This window comes from Tamandua tetradactyla, chromosome 17, assembly GCF_023851605.1.
Source record: "Tamandua tetradactyla isolate mTamTet1 chromosome 17, mTamTet1.pri, whole genome shotgun sequence".
NCBI classification, from domain to species: Eukaryota; Metazoa; Chordata; class Mammalia; order Pilosa; family Myrmecophagidae; genus Tamandua; species Tamandua tetradactyla.
The window spans coordinates 44774117-44790794 of NC_135343.1; the positions used below are offsets into that span (position 1 = coordinate 44774117).

General features: G+C 33.3%; 1 protein-coding gene across 7 annotated transcripts in view; it reads left to right on the top strand.

Moving 5' to 3' along the window:
* Positions 1–16678, top strand: part of ZNF638 (zinc finger protein 638) — an 81317-nt gene that overhangs the window by 49185 nt on the left and 15454 nt on the right. For 5 of the 7 annotated variants that reach the window (XM_077134515.1, XM_077134520.1, XM_077134516.1 and 2 more), the window contains 9 exons: positions 3917–3988; positions 4792–4878; positions 5152–5220; positions 5563–5603; positions 6954–7085; positions 8157–8282; positions 10349–10390; positions 10853–10987; positions 12186–12311. In XM_077134515.1, the coding sequence (XP_076990630.1) occupies positions 3917–3988; positions 4792–4878; positions 5152–5220; positions 5563–5603; positions 6954–7085; positions 8157–8282; positions 10349–10390; positions 10853–10987; positions 12186–12311 (830 nt within the window). The remainder of the gene's footprint in view (positions 1–3916; positions 3989–4791; positions 4879–5151; positions 5221–5562; positions 5604–6953; positions 7086–8156; positions 8283–10348; positions 10391–10852; positions 10988–12185; positions 12312–16678) is intronic. The other 2 variants (XM_077134519.1, XM_077134521.1) reach the window with 1 other exon arrangement.

Genomic DNA, 16678 nt, shown 5'->3' on the forward strand with positions numbered 1-16678 from the left:
TAGTTGTCTTTTAATTATTCAGGAAGCATATAGTAATATCCAATAATATTGGATTCCATACAACATAGTATTTGCTGAATTTGTATTAATATTAAAATTTGAAAGTTTTAGTCACCCAGAAATTTTGAGAAATGATATTCAATAGATAATGCTTTCTTTCTAGTAATTATCACAATAGATAATTCATTAGCTCTATTTCACAGAAAGAATGTCAGAGATATGTCTATCTTTCTCTTTTATTGCGGCCTTCTCCGTTTTCTTTTCTTTTACAGAATAGTCCAGATATAACAAGCATGCAGCAAGTCAGGTTCTCTTTACAGTTTTTATGGCCTGTAGAGGGTTTTAAAGTATTTATTAATTTTCTTCCCTTTGCTATAATATTAGCATCTTTCTACTTTTCTTCCCATTTCTTCTGAAGGTTGGTTAATTGAGTTTCTTCTATTTATGTGGATAGAGATAAATGGATTAAATTGTCTTTAATTTAGAAAAGAAAAGAAATAACCTTGAACTGTCAAATACATTCTTAGTGACAACTCCAGGATTTTCATAGAGTAGTTTCTTAGAAGTGTTAATCCAGGAGGGTGGAGAGTGGCTACCAAACTCTTCTTGAAGCTACTTTTTTTTTTTGTTTTTAAATTAAAAAAAAATATGACAAGAAAGAAGCACAAACATTCTTAACATATGATCATTCTGTTCTACATGTATAATCAGTAATTCACATTATCATCACATAGTTGCATATTCATCATCATGATCATTTCGTAGAACATTTGCATCAATTCAGAAAAAGAAATAAAAAGACAACAGAAAAAGAAATAAAATGAAAACAAAATAAAATTATACATATCATACCCCTTACCCCTCCCTTTCATTGATCACTAGCATTTCAAACTAAATTTATTTTAACATTTGTTCCCCTTATTTATTTTTATTCCATATGTTCTACTCATCTGTTGACAAGGTAAATAAAAGGATCATCAGACACAAGGTTTTCATAATCACACAGTCACATTGTGAAAGCTATATCATTATATAATCATCATCAAGAAACATGGCTACTGGAACACAGCACTACATTTTCAGGCAGTTCCCTCCAGCCTCTCCATTACATCTTGAATAACAAGGTGATAGTTACATAATGCGCAAGAGTAATCTCCAGGATAACCTCTGGACTCTGTTTGAGATCTCTCAGCCATTGACTTTTTGTCTCATTTCACTCTTCCGCCTTTTGGTCGAGAAGGTTTTTCTCAATCCCTTGATGCTGAGTCTCAGCTCATTCTAGGATTTCTGTCCCATGGTTGCCAGGAAGGTCCACACCCCTGGGAGTCATGTCCCACGTAGACAGGGGGAGGTTGGTGAATTTGCTTGTTGTGTTGGCTGGAGAGAGAGGCCACATCTGAGCAACAAAACAGGTTCTCTAGGGGGTGACTCTTAGGCCTAATTTTAAGTAGGCTTGAACTTATTCTTTGTGGGGTTAAGTTTCATATGAACAAACCCCAAGACTGGGGGCTCAGCCTATAGCTTTGGTTGTCCACACTGCTTGTGAGAATGTCAAGATTTCAACTTGGGGAGGTTTAATTTTCCCCCATTCTCATCATTTCCCGAAGAGGACTTTACAAATACTTTTTTATTCACTGATCAAATCACTCTGGGATTTATCAGGGCATCACTTTGGACAAACCAGCAAAATCTCATGTCCTACTCAGGGTTCCATGTACTTATGGTGTTGAAGCTGCATTTAGTAAATTCATTGGTACTACTTTGATAGTAAGCTTATGGGAGTCACTGATAGACATTTGTGGGAGAGGGTGCTAAAGATGCTAGCCACCCCATAACTGTTGGAAGTTAATTCTTGCCTTTTTTTCTCTCAAGCTCTGATAACAGCATTGTTGTTGCTCCTTTTGAACTAAGATTTTAGTCTGTCTTTGGATATAAATGTTTGATTTGAAGACTATTTTGATTGATTTTTGTGAATATAATTATTTTACTTATATGATGATTTAAGTTTTCAAAAGCATGATCATGTTCTCTCAAGGACAATCACTATCTTTATTTATAAATAGAGAAACTGCACAGAAATTGATTAATGCCTTGTCCAGAGATTCAGAATTAAACTTGGATTTCATCTTGGGTCTACTGACTTCTGATCCTGAGCTCTTTCCTGGTAACTGCCTCTCTGTTGTGAATACTAATTTTCAGAACCAAACCTGAGTGGGAAGATTTTGGGCTGTATAGTGATTTTTTTCAGCAAGATTTTATGATCACCGTCTTTATAAATAGCATCATTTTAGAAAATAAGAAACAGTAATAGGTACTTACATAAAAACAGGGGTCCGAGTAATTGATATAGTTTTATACTAATGGAGCCCACTAAGAATGAGTCAAAGCAGTCACTCATGGTACAGTTTTTCTTGGTTGCTTTTCAGTCATCTGGGAGCCTAGGAAACATGGGTTGGGAGGCCCTTACATAATTGCTTTTGGAACCATTAAAAGCATCACAAAATTGTTTTTATATCCCTGGAGTTACTAATTTTCTTCTGGTTCATCTACACAAGAGATTTATTCAACTTGCCTTATTCTATTTTTAAGAATCCAGTAGGGAGATGAAATCTTATTTCCTTGATATTTTCCTTTCTCAAGAAATTATTGCATTTGGATAGCGCATTATCTAATTGAACTTGTATGCTCAGTTTATTTGAACACCATAACTATATGGAATCTTGAATAGGGCGTGAGATCTTGTTGGTTCGTACAGGTTAGTGTGATGCCCCAATATATCCCAGAATAATTTGGGCAGAGAATAAAAAAGTACTTGCAAAGTCCCCTTGGGGTGCTGGGGGAAAAGGAAGAAATATTAAACTTACCCATATGGGAAATTCCTGGTATTCTCACAAGAAGTGGGGGCAACCAATTCAATAGTCTAAGCCCTTGATCTTGGTGCTTGCCCCTATGAAATTTATTTCTGCAAAGGAGAAGCTAAGCCTACTAATAAATATACCTAAGAGTTGCCCCCAGAGAACCTCTTTTGTGGCTCAGATGTGGCCTTTCTCTTTAAGCGAACTTGGCAGGTGAAGTCACTACCCTCCCCCCTATGTGGGACATGACTCCCAGTGGTGTAATCTCCCTGACAACATGGGACCTGACTCCCACGAATGAGCTGGGACCCAGCATCATGGGAATGAGAAAGCCTTCTTGAAAAAAATGGAAGAGAGAGAAATGAGACAAAATAAAGATTAGTGGCTGAGAGATTTCAAACACAGTTGAGAGGTTATCTGAAGGCTATTCTTACACATTATGTAGATACCCCTTTTTAGTTTATGGTGTATTAAAGTGGCTAGAGGGAAGTACCAGAAATTGCTGAACTGTGTTCCAGTAGTCTTGTTCTTGAAGACGATTGTATAGCTTTTATAATGTGACTGTGTGATTGTGAAAACCTCGTGTCTAATGCTCATTTTATCCAGTGTATGGACAGATGAGTGAAAAAATGAGGGCAAAAAATAAATAAATAATAGGGGGGTGGATAAGGGGTAAAAAAAAAATTAGGTAGATTAAAATACTAGTGGTCAATGACAAGAAAGGGTAAAGGTTATGGGATGTACGAGCTTTTTATTTTTTCATTTCTTTTTCTGGAGTGGTGCAAATGTTCTAAAAATGATTGTGATGAATAATGATTATGTGATGATATTGTGAGCAATCGATTGTATACTTTGGATGGACTGCATGTGTGTGAAGAAATTTTTTTTTTTTAAAGAAATAATCAACATTACTAGATTTAGAAAATGGCCTGTATCCCCTACCTTCAGTCCAAAGATGATAGCATTTAATGTTTTGAATAAAATATAGTCTGTAGTTCTTCCTCTGTAAGGTTCTTTGGAGATTGTTGGTACTAGTTTTGACTATAGCTTTTGTGATTTAGGGAAATCAGCAAGTTCTGTAAAATCTGTGGTAACGGTAGCTGCTAAAGGTACTAAAGCTTCAATCAAAACAGGTAAGTTGTGGGAAAGAGATGCTTTATTATATTCTGCCTTAAAGAATATAATTTCAAAAACAGATTTTAAATCCAAGTAATAATTTGTAGCATCTATAAAGTCTTTTCAGAGTTTAGTAGGAAAATATTTGTTATTTAAAACCTGACATGTCTAGGACTTTTTTTGTTTTGTTGTTTTTAATTTTTCTTTGATAGTATCTGCCATTGCAGATACATTTTCATGCTTATGGGCAAGACACATTTTTTGCAGCTGTGTAATAATCGGCTATTCTGCCATTCTCCCCCCCCCCGCAGATTTCTTAATCTTTGTTTCCCTCAATTTTCTGAGAGCTACTGATTCATATTACCTTCCCAGCTTGTACAGTTCCTGATGTTACCTTTTTTCAAAAAAAGGTGATTTCTCCCATGATATGAAAATGTATTTCTTCCATAAAGAAATGGAACATTATTATAAGTGTAGCATTTGAACCCAACATGATCTCTGATTTAATTAATATCTTTTGCCAATCAACTGTAATTCAAAGAACCTTTTCAGAAATTGCAAAATATGTATTTCTGTGTACAATTATAATGTACTTCTACCACATGAAGTCACGGTTAAACTTATGACTCATTTATGGCTATCAACAAAAACTATCTCAGTTTAAATTTTCTTTTAATATTTGTGAACAGATTTTGAAAATAATTAGAAATGATTATCTGGGAAAGAACTATTTTATGACTATTTGCTAATACATTAGTATGAAATATGCTTAATGGTTGAACATATTCTTAGAATACTTGTTCACTTCTACTTTAAAAAGGAAAATCCAGTGGAAAGAAGTCTGTAGAAATAAAAAAAGCTGGAAATGTCAAAAACAAGGACTCCAGTAAACCTATAACTGTACTAGGTAAGGTTGAAATACTGTCATCTGTGCTTTCGTTTCTTGAGGTCTTTTTGGTGTGTGTTCAAGATACATTTTGAAGTAATTGCTTAAAATTCCCAAGGGACTTTTTTGGTTTTCAAAAAGAAACTTATATATAGCTTTAATTTCAGTCAGTTCAGCCTAAGGAGACTTGAACTGGCAAAGTGTGCTAAACCAGCTTATGCTCCTGCCTACATTCATTAGTTTAATTGTACTAGTGTGTTTTTCTAGACTATTAAAGCCATCTATTTCATGCAGAAAACTCTGAAATAAAGACCAGTATGGAGGCCAGAGCCACTGAAAACAGTGTTAAAGAAACTATTTCAGGTAGACGAAGACAAATTTTATTTTATTTTCTTAATTTTGTATCCCTTATATCTAGGTATATTTCAATACTAGGCTCATACCTAAATGAAATTTGGAATATTATAATTCAGATCTTTATTTTATTTCCGGATTATTCTTAAATTTTATTCTCAGAAGGAAGAAAACTAAACATTGTTAAAAAACTAATTCTAATTTTCTAGCTATTTCCTACTAATTTCCTAGTCTTCTGTCATTGTATACATTTTCATGTAGCTACTACTAATCCTTTATGAGATGAGGTGGGATGCTGATAAAGAAAGTATATTTGCATGCATGAATTTTTATTTTATTTTGTGTTTTAAGAAGGTGTTTTGGAGACAACAGAAAATGAACCAGTTAGCACGGTCAGTTTTTAAATTTTACTTATTTCTTTAAAAATTAAGAAATTTTGACGTAATGTGATATTTTTGTTAATTTAAACCAAGTTTATTCTTGTAGTAAGAAACTAATTACAGATTTTGACTTAGTGAAAGATCCTAGTACTTTGTGACTATATTTAATTTGGCTTTAGCTGAAAAACCTTGAGTAAATCATAAAACTTTAGGAGCAGATTATCAGTAAACGTCCATGTTTTTGAGAATTACTTTTCACTGAAAGCAGCATTAAGCTGAAATGGCTTTTCAGGTCGAATTTGGACTAGTAGAATTCTGCGGATTTTCTTTTTTTCTAGAAGCAAATGGAAGTTATGTTATTTATAATACCAGTTTTTTTCTTTTTCTTTTTTGGAGGAGCAAGAGGAATTTGCAGTTTTATTTGAATGGCAAAAGTTCACTTTATTGGCCTTTACATGGTTACATCTATCTTTATATTAAAATCTCATTGACTGATTTTGGTTTTGAGATAATTTATTTGCTAAGCCTAAGTTTATTTTTGTCTAGTAATTCAAGTCTTTAAATAGTAACTAGGCAGTAAGAATGTCTTACATTGTGGTTTTGTTTTAAGAATATTTTAGGGCACAATAGGGTATTTTAGATTACGAAACCAAGTTAGAAGGAATCATTAAAGATCATAAATGACTTGCTCATGAAAGCTATTCTTAACTGGTTTATGAAAATTAAAACTTACCACCCCCCTTTTTTTTTTTTCAAAGAAGAGTCAGAAATTCCCAGATTTACTGTAGCATACCTTTGTGGATTTTCTCAATATCCACTAAAGGAAAATTTGTCATTGATAAAGCAATTGTGTTAAGAAACAAAATAATTTGAAATAATGGAAGGCAGAAGAGAATATGGAGATTGGGTTAATGGGTAAGGGTCCTAAGAAGACTAGATAATCTTTTTTTAAACTGCCCAAGAGTGGTGATTCAGGAACGTGAAAGGATATGCATGATTTGGAATTTGGGAAAGTTAGCATCACAGAATACAGGAATAACAACAGTAAGTGAAGGGAAATAATTGTAGTCAAGAGTTTTTAAACTTTGTTTTAAGTTCCGTTACTGCAAATACTCAGTATTTGCAGTATTTGCATGGCATGACTGCGAATATTCTGTGTATTTGAAGAGAGTAAATTAGCATTTTATTTTTGCTTTTGTTTTTCATTTGAGGTTCAGACCAGCCTTCTGAATTGGTCAGGCTTTACTCAGTATTTAATTCAACTTAAGTACTAATATAATATATGACCTGCAGTATAAACATAAATATAAAAGTAGTTAAAGAAATTGTAATGTCCATTTATTTTTTTAATTTGTTTTGAAGGAAACAGAGGAAATGTGTGTGGTCCTTGTTTCTAATTTGCCAAATAAAGGCTATTCTGTAGAAGAAATTTACAACCTAGCAAAACCGTTTGGTGGTTTAAAAGATATTTTGATTTTATCATCTCATAAAAAGGTAAGAGTTGATAATAGCTGTTCATATTGTCTGCATGCACGCTTTCAAAGACTCAATTTACAAAGCTAGGAAAGAAGGGCCTAAAGTAGAGTCTAAAACTAATTAAACTGTTTCAAGCTAAAAGATTTTAAAAATATAAAACAGATATATAAAATATAAAATAGGGAGTATTTTAGTATTGTTTGTAATTAGATGTAGTATTGATATTGGGAAAGGCTGGCTTAATAATGTGTCAAAGTCTTTCACAAAATTTTTAAAAATTGACCTTATAAAATCTTTTAGAACATTTTTACTAGTGTTTCTTTTCTTTTGTTTTACTGGTGATAAACAAATGGAAAGTAACCATTTTCAGACTTCATCTAATGATGTCATCAGTACTTAAAAGAACCTAAGTTTATCTGTATTTTCTAAAGTTTCTATAAAACTGTATTAGTTTTATAATTTTAAGACCACCCAATAAAATTTATTTTTAATAATAACTTGTGAAAAGTATTTTAGAGAAGAGGAGATTTCAGCCAAGAGTTTAAAGTAATGTAAATGACATCTTTAGAGTAGTGTGAATTGGTTTTGTTGTTGTTTTTGCATGGGCAGGCACTGGGAGTCAAACCTGGGTCTCCAGCATGACAGGCGAGATCTCTGCCTGCTGAGCCACCATGGCCCTCCCTGAATTGGTATTTTTAACAGTAATGAGAGGTTGCAATTAACTTGATCTTTGAGAGTAGAATATATGTTCAGTGGTAATTGGAGCCATTTGGGGGAAACCGTGGGGAAGGAGAATGCGTAGCATGAGATAATTGTGGCTTCACATAACTTTAAAAGTAGATCGTTTGGATGATGGTAGTCTGTAAATATGCTAAGAACCATTTGCATTTATACACTTAGCAGGTGAATTTCATGGCATGTGAAGTTGTTTTGTTTGTTTTTTTTTAACCAAAGTGGGTTATAAGATAGAGACAAGAAGAAAATATTTACTAAGTGATTTAATTCATTTGACTCTTAATTATTAAATCTGTTCAAGTAAAAGTAACTTAAATAAGATTTATTTTTTTATTTTTATTTCTATTTTAAAAGGCATATATGGAAATCAATAGAAAATCTGGAGATTCTATGGTGAAATTTTATACCTGCTTCCCAATATCAATGGATGGAAATCAACTCCTAATAAGTATGGCTGAAAATATGAATATAAAAGATGAGGTAAATAATAGACTTACCAAAAAAAAATGAAAGAGCATTACTTTCACTAGAATTTCAATAAACTTCCTAGCACTTTTATTCAGGTCAGTTATCTTTTCTAGTTTTCTTCCTTAGGGCCACATGTCTCAGATAGGGAAAAGGGCTCCCTGTCCCCTCCACACTCTCCCATCCTACTGTTGAGAGTTACTTTGATGATGTGGAAGTGCTGTACTTTGTGTGTTGTGATGGGAAAAGTTGAAAACTGACTGAAAACAGACTTTTCCGCTCTCTATTCTTACCTCATGACCATATCCATTATCCAAACTGAAAACATGAATTGCGTAATTTTTTCTCACATTGTCAGCCACAAGTCTTTTTTCTGTTTTAACTTTTAAATATTTCCAGAATTTGTTGCCTCATTTTCATTCCCTCCACCATGGCTTCATCTCTTAAAAACACCTGTTGGACCATAAAGTAGCCTTCTGATTGTTCTTTCTGTAGTCAGTGTTGTCTCCTGCAAATCTTTCTCCACAAAGCCATAAAACTGACATAAAATTGAAGTTTCTTCAGATTCATCTGATTTAGAAATCCTTCCATGTTTTTCTGTGGACTACAAACTTACATTCAGCTGCTATGAGGCATGATTAGAATCTCTAGGGGAGGTGGGAATGCATGTGATTGAAAAATCCTTTCCTTGAGAATCACTCTACAGTGATAGAATTGCTGGGATTGTTAAATAAGTCAGTAGCATTGAAGAGAACAACATTTTAAAAACCATATTCTTATGTAAGTACAAGTTCTTTCCTGCATCTCTAAACCTTCCATTAGCTAGCCTGTGCCGGCTTTGACTTCTTTGCCCATACTACTCTTAACCTTTATATATATTTTGTAGGGGGGTGGTGTGGTGGTTATATGGTCCGGGAATCGAGCCCCGGTCTCCCGCATGAAAGGCAAGCATTCTACCACTGAACTATCTGTGCACAACCCCCCCTTTTTTTGGAAAGATAATTGTTTAAAAAGTCTAAGTTTACAGTATATAATAAAATTGGGAAATTTATGGGTGTGTGTGTGTGTATATATATATATATACATATACACACGCACACATATAAACATATATGAACAACAAAAAATGTGGAAATATTTGTGAAATATAGATTATATTTGTGATTGCATGGTATTACTTTTATAATTTTTTTTTCAATCTACTAAATTTATTTTAACATGTGTTCCCCCTATTATTTATTTACTTTTATTCCATATATTTTACTCATCTGTCCATAAGGTAGATAAAAGAAACATCAGACACAAGGTGTTCACAATCACAAGTCACATTGTGAAAGCTATGTCATTATACAATCATCTTCAAGAAACATGGCTGCTGACATGGAACACAGCTCTGCATTTTCAGGCAGTTCTCTCCAGCCTCTCTATTATGCCTTAACTAAAAAGGTGGTATCTATTTAATGTGTACGAATAACCTCCAGGATAATCTTTCGACTCTGTAATCTCTCAGGCATTGACGCTTTATTTTGTCTCATTTCTTTCTTCCCCCTTTCGGTGGAGAAGATTTTCTCAATCCCTTTGTGCTGAGTCCCAGCTCATTCTAGGATTTCTGTCCCACATTGCCAGGAAGGTCCACACCCCTGGGAGTCCTGTCCCATGTAAAGAGTGGGAGGGCAATGAGTTTGCTTGTGTTGGCTGTGGAGAAAGTTTACATCTGAGCAACAAATTGTTCTACACTTTTTATACTTTAATAGCACCAAATTATTATACACTTGTATGCTGTGCTAGCCTGCATATCTGGTCGTCTTTATATGTCCGTGTATGTGACTTTGAGTGTCGTTATTAATCCTAATGAGAATCAGGAGTAGAAAGAATTAAGATACGTGAGTAGTGTGGAACTTAAATAGCTGTTTTTAAAGGGAAAGATTTTTAGTAGGAACAGAAATTTTGCTGACTTCTCATTTTATGAAATAACAGCTAAATGCGTATTTGTATAGCTTACTTTTTGTATTATAAATGTTGACTAATTAAACATATGAATGATATATACCTTCAACCTATATCTGGTTTGACTTTTTTAGGAAGCTGTATTTATAACCCTGATTAAAGAGACTGAACCAGAGGTGAGTTGTACATTTAAATGATTTTAATGTACTTTTAAATATTGTTAATAGAACCATTGTTTTATTTGTTCACCTTTTAGAAATTAAAGAAAACCTTAGTACTGATTTTAAGGTATTGAGTTGAGGAAAATGTCAAGTAGGTCTTATTGGTAAAAGTAATAAATAAAGAGTTGGGGTAGTCCCTGATATGAAAAATTTCTCCATATAATGGATTACATAGAAAATGGCCAAAAAGGTCAACGTACTGTTTAAGATGTTTTTGGTAAATATGTAAATGTAAGAAAGGTTTTACTTCCTGTTTTGGTATATTATTTTTTCTTATTACTCAAATCTAAGATTGAAATGTCAGTATCTTAACCTACATAGTTATTTTCTTACAATATTAAATTTCTATTAATTTGCTTTACCATTTGATACTAGAACTGTGTTTTTCTTTTTTCTATGCTATCTTAAACTCTGTAGGCAAATATAGATAAAATTTACAGTCGCTTTGTACATCTTGATAACTTACCTGAAGATGGACTTCAGTGTGTACTTTGTGTTGGACTTCAATTTGGAAAAGTAGATCACCATATATTCATGAATAATAAAAAAAAGGTAACAAGATTTCTTATTTTAGCTCTGTGTTCATTGAGAAAATGTAGCTGCTTTTAAAATTTTTTATTTTTATTGAAAAACAACATGCAAACACATTCTTAATATATGAACATTACATTCTTGGTATATAATCGGTGACTTACAGTATCATTACATAGTTGTATATTCATCACCATGATCATTTCTTCGAACATTTGAATCACTCCAGCAAAAGAAATAAAAAGGAAAAAGAAAAAGCTTATACATTCCATACCCCATACCCCTCCTTCTCATTGACCTCTAGTATTTCTATCTACCCAATACATTTTAACCTTTGTGAAGCCAATATTCTTATGATCTGCAACCTTTAATTCAGCTTCTTGAACTGAAGTACCTGTAAACATCATTCACCCTCTTAGCAGAATTTTAATGTACCAGGATATTTTCTCCTGGTCTGAGACAAGAAGAGATGAGGAGAACTGGTTTTTAAGGGGAAATAAGACTTGCTTGGGGAAGTAGACTTGCTCAGGGAAATAAGATATTAATTGTATAAAAAGCATTATCTTAATGGGAAGTTTAGACTTGAGTTATCTAGCCTTGCCCTTAACCACCATTGTGACCTTTGCTAAGTCAAACCTTTTGAGTTCTTGTAAAATGGAGTGTTACTAGGTATTTTTAACATTCTTTGTAGCCATAAAACCCACGGTGTTATGTTTGTTTAGGTATATGGAAAGAACAGGTCATCATTCCTTACCTTCATGATTTGTCTTCTTAGAAAACAGAATTTGTTCACCTATTTACATTGGCTTTGCCCTGTATTTAATGTTTATTTGAAGTGTATTTCCATTAAAATTATATTTTGATCAACTAAATATTACCTAGAAAGGCAGGGTTTCCTATCAAAGTTGACAATATTTACTCCATAAAATGTACATAACCAACAATTAGATATTAATTTCTTCAGCATGCACCTTACTGATGATACATAGAGCATGATTGTGGCTTTAGAAATAGTGCGACAAATGGAAGAGGGGGCACAGTTGGAATATAGGAATTCCATCTTCTTTTTAAAGATACCTGCCATCCTCTTCAGTTTTTCCTTGAAGCATTTTGAGGATTGTTTTCTCTTATTTATTTTGAAATAAATATTAACCTTGTCTTTGTAATCACCTATCTGAAGTCTAGAAGAAAAACATATTGATTTTTATCTTCTCTGAAGGCAATTCTTCAATTAGATAGTCCTGAATCTGCTCAGTCAATGTACAGCTTCCTGAAACAAAATCCACAGAACATAGGTGATCATGTATTGACCTGCACACTCTCTCCAAAGATGGACTCATCAGAGGTAACTTTTTTTTGTTTCGCTTTGTTTTTGTTTTTGTGTGTGTTTGCTTTCATAAAATGTGATAAGTGTAAACATCATTCTCCTAAAGCTAGTACATGTACTCTGAAGATAGTATCAAGAATTATTCTCAGATAGTAGTCAAACTTGTTCTGAATTTGGATGGTCCTATTTAAAATTTATTTTGTAATCACTGTTCAAATTTTCATGTTTTGTGAAGTATAAATTTGTCTGAATGACAGTAAATTGAGGTAATTTTGAAGAACGTAGTATTCTTTTGTTTGTTGTTTTGAATGCATGATCTGGGAATTGAACCTGGGTCTCCTTCATGGAAAGCAGTGAGCATTCTACCACTGAACCGCATGTGCACCTAGTGTATGCATTCTTATATTTGTTTTAGGTACTAGAGTGTATTTATATATGTAGTATGATTGCCTCCAGAATGCTTAGGCTACTTTGAATTCATTTTGGTCTCATTCATCCTGGGTAGAAACAAGTTTGTTCGTTCTTTTTATTTGTTAAGATTGTATGTATTATAAACTCTTTTCTTGTATAGAAAATAAGATTTTACAGGTTCTTGGCTTACGTAGTAAAACATGTATGAAAGCCCTGAATGGTCCACCTTTGGAAGAATTAAATTCAAACTCACAGATAGATGTTTTGACTTACTAATAATAGTTCCATGGTATCTCAATAGCAGGGGATAAATAATTTGGTGTTCTTTGTTTTTGTTTGTTAACGTGCCAGAAATCTTGCACTGGTGCAAACAAAAAAAGAAAAAGAAAAAGAAAATTCACTGCCTAAACCCAAGTGCAATCGAGTGCCTATGGTAAATGTATCATGATAGGAACCAATTTAAGCACAAATTTAAGTGGCTCGTTTAACAGGATAATTTCATTAAAAATTTAAAAGTTTTTGCCTTTTTTTATCCCAAGAAAAATTGTATTTAAAGAAATTTTTTGTCTCACTCATTTCTCAAGTTGTTACTTGAATTAAGTTCAGAGGTATACCAAACACTGACTATAGAAATTATCTTCTAGAAATACTGTCCCAGATTCTTAGACTTAAAAAAAACAAAATGGGTGAAAATTATATAAAATCCTCACCCGAATTGGCATTTTACTTCCCAAGCCTTTACTCAGAACCTATTTATTAAAATGGAGAATGCATTTAGCTTATTGTAAAAGACCTAATTCCGCCACCGATGAGCTAGCTGACTGTGTGACCTTAAACATGTCACAAGGTATCCATAATAGCTATTCAACAAAAGATAAATTGGATACTGGAGGCAGGTACACTGATTTTAAAATATTGTAATGGTCTGTAGGAGAAGTAAAAAAGACCTGAGCTAGGGAATAGACTATAATATAGAAGTAAAACTTAACTCCAGGTTTTTGTTATAGAGCTGTTTAATTTCCCAGTATTTAAAATAAGTTAATTAACAACTCTGTATTACCCTCTCTTAAACATACCTATTGCACTGCCCTCCGTTTTTGTTACCGGTAGTTTTACTTCCATGCATAGTATATTGCAGCTGTTTGCTCTTTGCCTATAATTAGGTGTATATGAAACATGAAGACTTATCTAAGCATTGGGAACCAATATGAGCATTTTTTATGTTTTGATTATGAAGATATTGTTGCAGAATTTAGTGTTGAGTAGGTCTATAAAGGAGAAAATATAGTCTATCTTTATAACTTGAAACTTGATGATATTTATATATTTCCAGTAATTTATTTAAATGATGCTACATTTTTTGTTTTCTATAACATTTAGCTTATGGCTTTCTTGTATAGTATAGGGATTATATTTTATTGTTACAGAGGAAAAAAGACTTCATTTTAACTTAATTGCTGTTTGTTAAATATTGTCTATTTTTCTCAAAGCTGTTCTTCTGTCTCAGTATTCTAAAACTTTTTTTTAACTTTTTAATTGTATAGTATAACATATATACAAAGCAAAGAAATAAAAAAGCAATACATTCAAAGCACTCTTCAACAAGTATTTACAGGACAGATCCCACAGTTTGTCATGGGCTACCATATGATCCTCTCAGAATTTTTCTTCTAGCTACTCCAGAAAATAGGGGGCTAGAAGCCTTATTAAATATTTTTTATCACCACAATCGACTTTTTTCTTTCTTATTCTGTTTAAAATAACATATATACAAAGAAGCAATAAATTTCAAAACACAGCACCACAATTAGTTGTAGAACATATTTCAGAGTTTGACATGGGTTACAATTTCACAATTTTAGATTTCTACTTATAGCTGCTCTAAATACTGAAGACTGAAAGAGATGTCAGTCTAATAATTCGGCACTTATATTCATTTGCTAAATCCAATCTTCTCTATAAGTCTACCAATCACCTCTGGATAGATCCCTGGACCAGATAAATCCTGAAACCTAGAGGGCCCAGCCTCTCCAGAGCGTCAGATGGTCCCATCTCCCTACCCCATATTAGTGACAGATGCTTCCAGCATGAAAAAGTTAAAATGGCCATAGCCCAAACACCCTAATGAAAGGGATAGAAAGAACAAAGGTGATGGTGGGATATTCTAAATTTATAGTCATTTGTTTTGTAGACCAACTATATACCTTTGATACTCTTTTTATTGGTCTTCTCTGTTACTTCTCCTGTTTTTTATATTCTGTTTCTTCCACTTGCTTTTCTGTTTAGTTGAGTATATCTTCAAATAATTTTTTCCCCAGAAATTATGTCTGAGTAATGGGCTTTCTCAGTACCCACGTATTTGAAAATGACTTTATTTTACTCTTAGATATTTTACTGATAGTTTGTCTAGGTGTAGAATTATGTTTTCAAATCATTTCCTTTTCATTGTTTTTAGGAACTGGTGTTGCTGAGGTTTATTCCAATCAAACCTCTATTTAATTTTTTTCTCTCTACAAGATTTTGATATTTATTCATTAATTTATAGACACATATTTATCTAATTCCTTTTCTATGAGGAAAAGGGGTTCCAGGCATTGGGATGCAGTGATCAACAAAAGAGTCGAAGACAGATAACTAAAAACTGATAAGCAAATATAGGTAGATTGATTGAATATCAGTAATATCAGGTGGTAGAAGTATGATAAATACAAATAAGGTAAGATAAGAGAATAGAGAGTGATGAATTGGGTGGGGGTATGTATATCTTTAGAGTAGTCAGTGATTACTTTGGAATAACCTTCCAAAGAGAGATTATTTGAGGGACCTGAAAAAAGTAAGACAGCAGGTTCTATGCCTGTATCAGGGAGAAAAGATTTAACATAGAGAACAGCAAGGGAAAAAGCCTTATGGACATGTCTGGCGATTTAAAACCCTGCAAGGACAGCAAGTATGGCTAGTGCAGTGAGCAATGTTTTATCTTGGTTTGGGATTTACTTCTTTCACCCTTCTTAGAACCCTCAGTGAATTGATGAAATCTGAAGATAAGTTCCTTCCTTCATTTGAGAAAAGTTTTCCTTATATTACTTTATTTCTTCTCTTCCATTTTTAATACTCTGTCTTTCTGGGAATAACACCTGTACTATTTTTTTAGAATGCTATTTCTTACTGTTATTTTTCTATAGATATCCGTAGAATGTTTTAAAAGCCTTTTAGTTCTCTGAAATATTTTTTCTTCACTTGGTTTGCATGTTTTTATTGTTCATTTTCCCTGGTTTGATTGCTTTTGCTCATTTATTCATTTATGTGTAAAGAAGCAGATTAGCTAATACGGGTAGGTGGTATAGATTTCATCTGTCATATAGGTCTTATTTTCAAACAGGCTTTCCTCCTGAATGAGAAGGCTGCTTGTAAACATACCTGTGAATAGAGTTATCAAGTACCATCTTTAATTTTGGTAATACCATGAGGATGTAGACTAGACTTCCTACCAAATTCCCCAGTAAAGGAAAGGAGGCCTTTACTCTGGGACTCTGATACCCAAACCAGGAATCTTTTCTGGGTTCATTATTCAGTTTCTTTAAAGTGCAGTTCTCAACCCAGAGGACATGATGCCTGCACAAAAAAGCTCTAGCTGGTATGTATAAACACCACAACGGCAGGTATTTGGGGCTATTTGTTCACTGATGTATCCTTGGTGCCTAGGATAGTGCTCAGTACTTAGGCACTGATTTTTTTTTTTTTTTGACAAATCTTCACACACATTTATGTATGGACACATACAATCCATACATGGGATGCAGTCAGAGGCTCACAGTATCATCACATAGTTGTGCACTCATCACCGTGATCATTTTTAGAACATTTGCATCACTCCAGAAAAAGATATAAAAAGAAGGAACTCATACATTCCGTACCTTATCCCTCCCTCCCATTGACCACCAGTACCTCAATCTACGCAATTTATTTCACCCTTT